Below are 12,946 nucleotides of genomic sequence, written 5' to 3'. Positions count from 1 at the left end.
AAATGTTCCCAAGACTCTAGAAGTTTCTTAATCTGTGTACGGCTGGTCATGGCAGTTATAACGCAGTGCTTATGAGGCCGAAGGATTTCGGTCATGTACGAGACACAGACATTTTGGCATGTACAGCTTCTCAGACATTTCCCTAGATCTGAAGGGCTGAGAAAGTTGGCATCTGATTGCCGTCATCTCTAATCCTTGCAGACAAAATGCAGACATTTGCAGAGTGCAGACAGACAGAAAGACGATGACACGCAGCGAAGTAGGGCTGCATGTTATGGGCAAAAAAAATATATTGTGAATTTGTCACTTTATATTGCTGTTGTGATATTGCGCCATGATTTACAAAGTCCATTTTTAAGTCTTAAGTACCTTTTCATATGATGTTCAGTATTACATTGCAGTACAGAGATATGGATGGTTTAATGCATAACCAACAGGCAAGAGTGTGAGCAAGACCCAGGTTGACACACTCTTAAATTAAAAGCTCACAGAGAGAGGGGGCTGTCACGTACAAATAGGAAACACAAGCTTAATGGGATTATTCATGGTTTCTCCTTAGTGTCATAAAAACACACAAGACCCTCTTCCCTTCCCCCACCCCCCCCGCTCCGTCCTCCGCTCCGGCTCCATCGCTTCTCAAAACAAGAGAGAACAAAATATAAAACACATTGTGCATCAAACTTTCATTGCGCTACTTGCCGCATTAGCGTCGTCCTCCAGCCCAAGCGGCGGCGGCCCCACGCCAACTCGCAGGGACAGCAGGAAGTGAAAAATAGCAAGACGGTCTCACGCCCGATTGGCCACCGCGGCGCGGGCCTGTCAGCTTGAACCCTGACCTCTGGGAGCCGGGCGCTGAGCGGCTGTGACACGTGCGTCCCCGCTGCGCCTGAGTCGAGCTGACTGGTTAAGAGCCGGGGCGGAAAGAAAGGAGGCCCGGAAAGCGGAGCGCCACATTTAGAGGGGCCCCCCGCTGAATTATTCAGACGGCCCCAGTCGCAACAATCAGCGCGGATACGTGCCCCCCACCCCCGGACACACACACACACACACACACCCTGTACTTTAAATATTCATAACGACTGGTGGCAGCGAGGGGGAGCAGAGGAGGGAGTGTAAAGTGTTATTAGCTAGGCCTGGTTGCCAGATTGAGTTGTTTGAGGTTTGTGGTGCTTTGGTGCGCAGGCTGTGTTTGGTTGTGGCAACCTCAGCAGAAAAACATTTTACAGTATGACAGAGAATAACAATTGTGTCAGTGGAAGAGTTGGTCTATACTCAGTGGAAGGTTGTAAAGGAAGAAAAATAAACCAGTATCATCTTGATCAACTTATTTGTTGTTTTTTTTGAGACAGAATTTTTGACTGTAACGCATAAGCTTATAAAGAGATTCCAGATTCCAATTTCCATAATGGCAGAGCTTTCCAGGTCAAAAAAAAACTGGCCTTTAACCCTGCCAGTTTCTCACAGTGCACCACATCTACTGTATTGTTCCTGTTGGAAGGGGTCAGGTCCGTGTTTGAAGGTTTTAGTTTGAAGTATCACCTGGCTGATTACCAAACGTCAAAGAATTGAATGTATCAAGACGAACATATTTTTTTTTTCTGCACAAAGCCACAAAAAAAAAAAATGCACAGGTTGTTGGGAGTACTTTTGACTGCCCCTTCAGTTCCCTTCAGTACTTTTGCCCCCCCCCCCACCACCACCACCACCACCACCCTTCTCACCCATCCATCCTTCCCCAGCGGTGACCTGGAGTCTGCAGTAGAGATATTGGAGGCGGTCTACACCAGTCCAGACAGCACAGGGCCCAGCATGTCCTACGTCTTCAGAAGGATTTTGGAAGATGACAATGAGAAAGCCATTGACAAATGTAAGAGACACACAACACATACACACACAAAACAAAGACACAAATAAGACACAGATACAAAATACAAGTCGAAGTTGAAAATATACAAACACAGATAATGCTAAAGCCATTGACAAATATAGTGCTATACAATGCAACCATCAACAAAATAAGCACACATGTAATGATAAAGCCATTGACCATTATGTTTGTGTGTGTTTGTGTATGTTGCAGTGAGTGCTATGGCAGAGCGGCTAGCCAACCACTTTGCTTGCTACAGGCCGGCTTCAGACCTCTTCCTGCAGCTACTGGAGATGGACAAAGTGGAGGATGCCAAGTTCATGTTAGCCGTGAGTACACCTGTGTGTGTGTGTGTGTGTGTGTTTTTCCCCAAACTAGAAGCCAGAGAACCAAGACTTTAACATTGTCTAAGGAATACAGTTGTATTGTTTCATGCCGGGCGGGTGTTGGGGTAAGAAAGACATACAGTGTTCATGGAGCAGATCTGATGACTTGAATTGAAACATAGCTTCTATATGTGCGGGGAAGGGCCATTTTTAGTATAATGTAGTATAAGAAAACTGAACACGTATCAGGTGGCAGTGAGGGAGGCAGTAGCACAAGATGGGACAAACGGGACAAAACCAGCACACCATGAGGAAGGCTCAGTGAAATGTGTGTGCTTAGGCTACCTTCTATGCTAGCTCTAAATAAAATTTTAAATCAACTTCAGCATAATTTGTGGTGTGTGCTTTCCCCATTTTGAGTGTAGGGACTAGGCTACATTTTAAATGACCGAAGATCAAGGTAATTAAAATCTGCAGAAAATCAACAAGGGAATTTCCACTGGTGGTGGTTTTAGTCCATCTCAGATCCCCGATGTATTCATCCAATCGCCAAATCCCAGTGAGTGTTGGAGAAATTCTGCTACCAGGGTCGTTGACTTATTTATCTAGCCTTGCATTTATGTCTTCTCATTCTTGGTAACTGCAGGGAATACTTACCCACATTCCACTACTGTCTGGCTGTCTGAAATTGGCCTCCTACTACTTTGCTAATGTAACCACGGTTCGTAAATTACAGCTCAATGACTCTGCGTTGAGCTTGGGGATATGAATATGTACAAGCTAGATGGGTGAGAGACAGAGGGATGGATGGAGAGGGCAGGAAGATGAGCGGAAGGAGAGAAGTGGGAAGAGAGGGAGAGAGGTTCAGTGAAAGAGACAGACATGAAGACAGACATGCAGAGATTGTTCTCCTGTTTCTCATTTTCTGTGTGTTTATCTCTGTCATTCAGTTGCATGTCTGTCTAGCGTGCCTCCTAATGAACGCAGATATATTACTTACAGCTCTTACCGACTACACTTCATCACTATTTAAACATGAACTAAAGGAATCCATGTTTTTCAGGTCGTTGTATGTTTCTTGTCAGACATGCGTGTTAGCTGGTCGAAGTTTACACTCTCTGTTTTGTCTCTTTGTAAAGAGGAGAAAGGATAAGGATGTATTGTAAGAAATGTAATATTTTATTACAGGAAACCCATAACATAAGCTTGTGATTTTGTGATATCAAATATGTCAAAATCAATAGTTTCCTACAAATGTTGTAAAGGCTCACAATCCCCACTCTACCACATAAAAAACATCTCATATATTGAAAAATGTCATGGAACAGAGTTCTCACAAATCACAATTTTATTGCAAAAACAGTCAAATAAAAGCACCTTTTCAACAAGGAGACCAGTACAACTACTACAACCAACTTTAACCTCTGAATTACAATATTTATCATTTATTACCCAAAAGACACTGCAAATTGACAAATATATACTGAAATATAAGTCTAATATATAATATAAAAATATATTAATAAAAAATATGTATTCCCTTGTGTTCCCTCAGTCCTTCCCGCAGTGACCCGGGTTCGAATCCGGCCCGCGGTCCTTTGCTGCGTGTCCCCTCTCTCTCTCCCATACCTTCCTGTCTCTCTCTATCTCCCTGTCAAATAAAGCATGAAAATGCCAAAAATAAATCTTTAAAAAAGAAAAAAGAGAGAGATTGCCATAATGTCTACTCCTCATTCCTCCCTGACATCCAGAGTGATTATCCCTCTCAATCATTTAACGGGGATGTCTGACTAGCATGCATGCTAATGAACACAGATACATTACTTACTACTCATCTTCATCACTATTTAAACACAAACTACGGATTCCGTGTTTTTGAGGCTATAATATGCTCCTTGCTTGATATGCATCTTGGCCAGTCTAAGGCTTTTCAGACATTTACTTTTTTACTTTTTTACTTTTTTTTTCTCTCTGCAGAAGAGAAAGATGAAAAACTATTTTCAAAATTTCTGTTCTCAGTTTTCGTTTCTGAAGACCAAGGAGAGCGGGAGGAAGATAGTATAGTGTGATGTTTTTGTTTGAGAAAGGACATGAAATGCCTGTGAGAAAGCTGCTACTAATACAGTGAGGGTGTCTTGAATGTAAAGACTATCTTTCAGGAAAACATGAAAAAAATAAAAAAACTTGGAACAAGTGGACATGGTGCTAGAAAGAAAAGTTGCAAGCACGTCTCAGCAATGAGTATTTCAAAGCTCCCCCCCCCCCCGTTCCCAGCGGAAGCCTCAAGTTGGCAAGCTTAGACTCAACTGGTCCAGCCCAGTCTAAACTGGTAGGCTCTGGTCTGTCCCTCATCACGACCCACCCCCACCCCCCACCCCCCACCCCCCACCCCCCCCACCCCACCACCCTCTTCCCTCCCAAGCCGCCATTCCGGGGTCACTGAAGGGTAGCAGCCCAACTCTTCCATTCCATCCCATTATAAGTGAAGCAGGACCGAAACTCTGAAAAGCTTCTAACTAGCCAAGCAGACGATAATGATGACAAGCCTATCAAGAGAGAGGGAGGTGAGGTCGGTGGGGAGCGAGAGGAGAGCGAGAGGGATGAATTTAGTCATTAAGAAGTGAACGGTGAACAGAGGGAAGCAGTGAGGCGGGCACTCACACAGACTTGTCTACAACTGCGTGTGTGCGTGTGTGTGTGTGTGTGTGTGTAGGTCTGCGTTGAGAGGGGTCACTGAGGAAAGGAGGTAGCGTTCCCTGGGTATCCAGAGCTTTTAGGCAGCGTGTGTGTGTGTGTTTGTGTGTGTGTGTGTGCCAGTGCCAGGAGCAGGGGAGAAGATAGCCGCCTGTTGGGTCTTGCCTCGCCATTGGGAGTGGTCGGTCTAGCGAAAAAAAAAAAAAAAGAAGGGAGAGGAAAGAGAGAGTGGAGCAAAGTTGAGTGAAGTGGCATAGTGTTAGTCTAATTGCCTGATTGTACTAAAGCCATTCTGCCGCTTAGTGATTCCGAAGAGTGGGGAGCTTGCTGTGTGTGTGTGTGTGTGTGTGTGTGTGTGTGTGTGTGTGTGTCTGTGTGTGTGTGTCTTCCTGTTAAAAGCCTCGCAGGCCACTCGCTTTTAATTCTGTAGGAGGTGGAGGAGGAGTGAAACACGTTAGTTCACGACTGGCTAGTAATCTGACCTCATTGCTGCTCAGCCAAGAGAACAGCACACTCTCTCATTCACTCACACACTCGCTCACACAGAGCACGGCAACTTTAATGCATTCCCCGCACACACACACTTTAAATACACACATGAAACGCATGTATGCTCACACGTTTGACACAAACGGGCGTAGTATTTGTACAGGTTAAATCATCAGCAACACGCCATGAGATCCCCCCCCGGAAAACTAAATGTTTTTCTAAATTACAGTGTTGTATTCGAATGTATAGCATTATGAAGGCCTAGTGCAGCGAAAATTGCTTGGTTGGATGTTGTCATTTAAGTCAAATAGGGAGCCTATTACTTCTCTTACACTCTCTCCCCGCTCGCTGGCTATCATTATCTCTCTCACTTCCTGTTTTTCGCTAATTGGTTAATGTCTGCAAGCTGTACAGGAAAAAATCACCCAATGAAAAGCTTGGGCTTAGTGCATATTTAGATTTCCACTAAGTACTAGATTGGGCCCTTTATGTGACTAAGTGTAGATAATTATGCTTTCTGAAGTGAATAGCACTGTACATTTTAATTCATAAAGAAATGAGGAGTTGTGTGTCTGACACCCTTATTAAGTCGGTAATTAACCTTTGACTTGTGTGTCAGTGCGTGTGTGTGTGTGTGTGTGTGTGTGTGTGTGTGTGTGTGTGTGTGTGATTGAGTACATGCATGGGTATGTGGGAGTGCAAGCGTGTTTGTGTATGTGTGTGTAAAGAGCACAGGGACAGGTTGGAGAGTCTTTACCGTTTTAAAAAACACATTTACCCCCAAATGTTAGCCCTCATTGTAATGTTGTCATGTCTCTTGTCCCTCCTGCCCTGCCGTAGCGCTGTAACGCCGTGGCTGAACAGAAAGACGCGCTGGTGTCCTATCTGGCTCGGAAGGCCCAGAGTCCCGGACAGGTAAAAACACACAAGTGGATTCTTCTGTCTTTTTAAATGCATGCTAAAGGCCATCGAGAGTGCAAATACAGGTGATTTAACGGCTTTTAACAACTACAGTGTCAGGGATGGGACAGTATGCGAGGTTCACGATTCAATACAATATTCAATACAATTCAATGACAACAAAGTATGACTGTGCAGAATTCTGTTTATTTCTGAGCCACAAATCTTTCTAGCACTGGCTTGCTAGAATGTAAACAGTTTATAAATGTCGTTACAAAGTGCAAATAATGTAATTTAGTTGGAGAGCTTGTGAAATTGTGATGAGCAAGCCGTCTCATTTGTGATTACTACAGCAGAATAAAATGTAGCTAATATCATGATTCATTTTTCTGCCCCATGATACATTTTTGTATTGTGACATATTGAATTTCGATATATATCGTCCCATCCCTACTGTCAATGTATGGCAATAGAAACATTCTGCTCATGTCATCATTTGCAATTATTTGCAAAATAAAAATGAAACAAAAGCGCACACACAAAGGTATACCTATGTAAATAAGTGTTTGGTGTGTCTGTGTGCGCAATCTGCAGCTGGGCAAGATCAAGGTCCTTTTGAGCCTGATTCCAGACTTCACTGAGAAGGAGGTGCTCTACCCATACCTGATGAAATGTCACGGTACGGTATCCTACACACACACACACACACACACACACACAGGCCTGGCGGGTTCTTGTGGAGCAGTGGGAGCGGTGCAGCAGTCGGCTCGCTGGCCTGTGGCTAACTCATCATTAGCGGACACATTAACAATGCATCAGGGCAAGGTGTGTGTGTGCAGGCATGCAGGCATTCAGGGGCAGAAGAACACATGTCGTCTAATGAGTTAGCTGTCCTGGCTAGCCTAGCGTGCTAATCGCGACACGGTCCACCACTCCGCTCCTCACTCCCTCGCTTCCCGCCCTCTCCACCTTTTCAACCCTGTCGACTTCTTCTTTTCTTGTCCTCGCATCTCTTTTCTTCCGCTGTCCTCCCCTCCTTCCTTTTACCTGTCCGCTTGCATTCTCCCTCTTCTCATCTACCTCTCCTCTCCTCTCCCCCTCTCCCCCCCGTCTCCTCTTTTGACCCGTCTCTGCTCTCCTCCTTCCCATCTCCTCTCCTCATGTCCTCCCCCCTCTCTCTCCGTCGTCTCCTCACCTCACCTCCCCCTCCTCTCCTCCGTACCTTGTCACACCAGAGATGAGCAGACATGACTATTTAATTAGCATTAGCTAGCTGGCCGGTCAAGGCAGCCATAGGGGACACAATTAGCAATGCTCTGTTCGCCTCTCCTCTCCCCTCTCTCTCTGTTCTTGTTCTTTTTTTTTTTTTTCAACTCGTTTGGGGGTTTTCTTTTCTCTCGGTCTCTTTCACTCGCTCTTTGTATTCTTTGTGACCGCAGTGACCTCACACGTCACTTTTGTCTCACTCTTTTACACACACACACACACACACACATTCTTGCTCTGTTTAACTTTTGCAAATGTCTGAATTAACAGAAATAGGGGTGGGGATCATCAGAGGCCTCACAATACGATACTATAACAATACTTAGGCCGCAATAACGATAGTACCAGGATACAGGTGATACATCCATATATTGCCATATATGACGACTGCAAAAATGTAAAACGTGCCCCTACAAATGGCAACGTAACATCCCATAAGGCAAAGGTCAATCTATTTAACTTGTTCCTTTTATTTGTTGGAGTAGTGCTGACTATTTATCATTAAGAAGAAATTCCACACAAATTACCAACATAGGTTGATGCAAAGTTTCATAAGACATTTCTTGCAAATCGCATTATCTTTATGGAGGTTTTTGGTTCCTTCAGTGGAGTAAAATCCAGAACGGGCCCAAACCTTTAATTTGAAAGCCGACAATGTATCTTGGACTAGTTTTTCTTTCTTCTTGTCTGCCATTACTACAACGGGAGGAAAACAAAGCAGCCTACACAGCTACACATGCTCTTTCACCTGCTGTTCTCTTTACATGCGCCACCCACAGGATTTTATAGAGCTAATGTTGTTTTGTATGATCGTGACAAATGAAAGGATATCAGTTTTTTCCCCCCACCACGAAAACATGACACTTAACATGTCTGTCTCTCTCAAGCACACTTTTTTTTTTGCTGCTGTTGTTTTTTTTTTTGCAAATGTCTGTACAAAAATAAAACATGACACTTAAATCTGACATGGTGTTTTCTTTCCTCATTTGCTGACACAATCTCTCTCTCTCTCTCAGATCTGGATAAGGACTTGGCATCAGCCAAGGCCCTGTATGAGCAGATGCAGAAGGAGGGGGTGAAAGTAGATGACCTGTCACTCAAGCGGCTGGCTGTGCTGTACCGCGACGCAGGAGAGATGGCGCCCTTCCTTGAGCCCCCTGTGAGTCTCTCTCTCTCACTCACACACACACACACACACACACACACTCACGCACACAGGGTTTAAGGATGTTGCTCAAAGGCATTTCAATGTACTATATTTGAGAAAGATGAGAGCAACATCCAATTCCCCCATTTTATAAGACCGGTTATGGATTCAAACCACTGTCCTTGTTAGCTTCTCTAATGTTACAAGTAGTCATTACCAAAAGTAAGTGGTATCCTGTAGGTTAAGACAAGCAAATGTGTGACTGTAATGTTGCTAGTTCGATTCTCCAGACCAGCTGGGAAAATTTGCATCGGAGAACTTTGTAAACATAAACCACCCTTCATGTGTCCTTGAACAAGGCACGTACCTCAACTGTTCCAGCATTACTAAGTGGCCAGCAGTAAAACCTGTGGCTGTACTGGGAAGCTCGATGACATGTGTGAATGTGTGTGTGTGTGTAACTGTGAGTGTGGAAAAAAACGAGGATGAGCGCTCAGCAAACCTTGGTAAATAAAAAAGCGAAACATAAATACTTATTCCTCTAAAAGAAGACTCAACACTCACCATGTTACTCTTTCTCAATGCTTACAGTACTACACTATACCATCAGACAACCGACTACACACACACACACACACACACACACACTCCTACTCCTTTCCATATTCATACAACCACGCAGACATGGACAACAGATTATGAACAGATCACACACACACAAACACACACCCCACCGCTCCTAACCAGTGCTGGCAGTTGTCCGGCTGGTGTCCTAATGTGTGCCATGGTGTGTGTGGCGTGGTCTGTGTGTGCCAAGGTAATGTGAAGGAGCAGTCTGCCTGCTCAGGGAAGTTCAATACACACTGGCCCGCAGCTAGCCTCCTGTGTTTGTTGCTGTGTGTGTATTGGTATGCGTGTGTGTGTCAGAAATTGTGCCCCCCGGTCACAGAGTACATATATTGTGTAAGCGAGATGGTGTCACTGCAATAGCCTATCTCTTTTTCTGGCTCCTAGTGTTTTTGAGCATTTCAGTACATTGCACATTTTGTAAGTTGATGTAGCCCTATTTTTGGCAGAGGACTGTTGTGAGACACACACACACACACACACACACACACACACAGCCCCCTCTCAGCCCCGGCACTTTGATGCGCTGTCCCCTCGAGGCAGGTGTACGAGTGAGCCCACCTCTTACCCTCCCTCGCTCACCTACAAAGATAGATGGAGAAAGAGAGACAGATAGAGGCAGAGGGAGAGAGGAGCCGCTGCATTATTCACAGAATGTCAGGAAGGTAAAGTAATTGCCTGGTTTTATAAGCACAGGAGAGGCGGTGGGTGGGGGGGGGTGGGGGTGGAGGTGGCGGGGGGGTGGAGGTCATCTCTCCTCATCCCTTCTCCTCCTCACTGCCCCTCTCTCCTGCCAGCCCACCTCAAAACAGTGTGTTACACTAACAATCTGCTGAAACACTGCCTGTTCACTACTGGCTATTCGTTTGCATGGTGGCTATTTGTACTGAAAACTGTTTGTGACTCTTAATTGTCTCAGTTTTTGATGCAAGAAATCACAGCCTAACTTAAGTTTTACTTCCAAGGCTGTAAAAGGTTTTTTCACATTGAGTTACAATGTGTTAAGTATGTTCCAAAAAGCGTATTTTCTATATACAAGTAAGACTCTTTGTGAATATACCCAAAATATATGTAGTTTTTCAGTATTTAGAAGTTTCCACAAACCAAAGTCAGGTAGCAACCCTCCTCCTCTCCTTCATTTCTCCCTCCTTCTCTCCATTTGTACAGTAGTTACGGCTCCAAGAACAAAGTGTCTTGGGAGGAAGGAGCTGCGGAGAGATTTGAGCCTCTGCCAGTCTCTCTCTCTCTCTCTCTCTCTCTCCCTCTCTTCCTCCTTGTATGGCGAACGCGGCTATTTATCAACATTAATTACTACGTTAATAATCGAACGTACAATGTAGGGAGCCGTCGTAATCTGCATCAAGCACTCACCTTCTCCCCCCCCCCCCCCCCCCCCCCCCTAAACAAACACCCACCACAACACTTTGTCTGGATCAAAACGCTGATTAATTAGCCGGGAACAGAGGGAGAGAGAGAAAGTGTGTGTTTGGGGAGTGTGCTACAAATCCCTTATTTGTGTATTAATGGGGATTTAAAGATGAAACGAGACAACCTGATTGGAGCGAGTGGAGACTATTTAGACGGGGCCCAGGAGGGCTCCGCCGTTGTTTACTTTTGGAAAGAGACGAACTACACACACACACACGCGCACACACACAGACTACCTATGGAGCAGTTACCCAAATTGTGTGTACAGCTTGTTGGGAATATGTTTGATGCTAAATCGTCTCTCTTTGTTGCTCTCGCTCTCTCTCTCTTTCTCACTTTATTTTCAGGAGTCCTTTAAGTTTTATGCAGACAAGCTGAAAGAGAGAGCTGCCAAAGCCCAGACGACAGCAGAAGAATAGATTCATCCTCCCCCCCCCTTCCCTCCGCCCAGATCCCACCGTCTTCTTCCTTTTGTCTTTTTTTATAAGTTGTTTGAGCCGAAATGTTGTGGAATATTGCGTTATTACTGTTGGATGTTCATCTCTGTCCACCGCGCCATTGATAATGTCAGTGATGATGATGATGATGTTGACGATGTACAGAAGTATTTATGCTAATAAATGATGTTAGGAATCAAGAGTCTGTGTTTGAGTCTTTCTGTCTGCAGTGCAATATCAGATGCTATCCTTCCTGTTTAGACAATATGTAACACACCCACAAACTACAGAATTTCAGTGAAAAGGCAGGAAAAACATCTACTACAATGCCAAAGATTTGAACTAATTGTGCTCTGTATGGATGTGCATGTGTTGCTGTCTGTGACCATTTCATGTTTCCATACAGTGTAGATTCAAAAGAATGACTATCAATTTGATCTACCACAGGACTTTGGACTAGGTGTGTCAGAAGCATCTTGATATAATATAATCTTTTTTGTCCTGGCAATGTGGGACATAGATAATCTTTTTTTCTGACAAACTGAATCCTCCTCAACCGTAGCTAGTCCATCTAAAACATCACAAACCAGCGTCCATGTTTTTTTCTCTTCTCTCTTCTCTCCCTCAGCCAGTACCTGCAACATTCCTCTGCTTGGCTTTGAACCCATTTACTCTCCAATATCGGCCTCGGATATTCCCGTTTCATGTAACATAAGCTGTTCTTGACCCCGAGAGAGGCAGGCCTTAGATAACACAGATTGTTTTTTCTCCAAGAAGATCAAGCACTAGCCTGACATCCGCGTGTCAGCCAGAGCATTAGAGTCCATTTGGGATCCAAATTGGGACACAGGAGAAGAAACTCGGTCATGGAGAACATGTGGAGAACTCTTATGTGTTTTTCCTTGTGAGTTTGTAACAATGTTGACATTCTGTTACAAACCCCATCACTGATTGTCGTTTGCCATACCGTCATTGTAAATAAAAATGTGTTTATTGTTGACAGAGATGAACATTACCTTGACATTGTGGCGTAACTGATAATCACAGCCCACTCTCAGAAAACCAGCAGTGTTCGAATGTTCTTTGAAAATGGCAGCAAAGCCACTTTTACTGCTACATATAATAAGGGTTCTACTCTATGTTAAAAAAAACTAGTTTCTATCCAGTTGGCCTACAGTAAAATTGTATTGTATTCCTAATCATAGGGGAACCACTTTCTTGTTTTGATCCATAGAATCTTTTTACTATCTTTATGGTGTAAATATACACTTGATTTTTAAAAGGCTCCATTTGTGATTGCACCCCAAAAAATCTGAAGAACCATCTTAAAGGTTTTTCATAGCACTGAAATAACAACCAAAGATCATTACATGATCAATAAGAGTCATGGATTTGAAGCTGCATGGCGAGTGAGGAGGCCGAAGGAGAGCAGACAGAAAAAATAAACATGCTCAAGTGGAGCAACTTGATTTAATGTTTTCCTAATTTGGACCCAAACCATGTCGGCGATATATTTATCAGGCTTTTGCACCAGTGCAAAAAAAAATACAGCTTACATAATCTTCAATCTATGAGGACACAACAAACACAAGCTCTTTTTCTGAGTGTGACTTACTAAATCTCTGCTCGGCTTTTCTCAGCGTTCCCTATACTGGCACACACATTGTTAAGCTTAATAACCTTACATATACAAAAAAGATAAAGCTGTAGAAAAAAAGAAGATTGAAAATGGAACAAGCAAAAGCTGCAGATGGATATCTGCCAA

The 12,946-nt window shown here is 44.0% G+C and overlaps 1 protein-coding gene across 1 annotated transcript in view; it reads left to right on the top strand.

Moving 5' to 3' along the window:
- lrpprc (leucine-rich pentatricopeptide repeat containing) overlaps positions 1-11,376 on the top strand; it is a 59,520-nt gene extending 48,144 nt beyond the window's left edge. The window contains exons 33-38 of the mRNA XM_078288867.1: positions 1,740-1,867; positions 2,081-2,196; positions 6,217-6,291; positions 6,871-6,955; positions 8,559-8,701; positions 11,092-11,376. Of these exons, the coding sequence (XP_078144993.1) occupies positions 1,740-1,867; positions 2,081-2,196; positions 6,217-6,291; positions 6,871-6,955; positions 8,559-8,701; positions 11,092-11,163 (619 nt within the window). The 3' untranslated portion in view covers positions 11,164-11,376. The remainder of the gene's footprint in view (positions 1-1,739; positions 1,868-2,080; positions 2,197-6,216; positions 6,292-6,870; positions 6,956-8,558; positions 8,702-11,091) is intronic.
- The last annotated feature ends 1,570 nt before the right edge of the window (positions 11,377-12,946 follow it).

This window comes from Centroberyx gerrardi, chromosome 15 (genome assembly GCF_048128805.1).
Source record: "Centroberyx gerrardi isolate f3 chromosome 15, fCenGer3.hap1.cur.20231027, whole genome shotgun sequence".
Taxonomy (NCBI): domain Eukaryota; kingdom Metazoa; phylum Chordata; class Actinopteri; order Beryciformes; family Berycidae; genus Centroberyx; species Centroberyx gerrardi.
The sequence above is the reverse complement of the archived record's forward strand: the minus strand, read 5'-3'. Positions and strand labels throughout refer to the sequence as shown.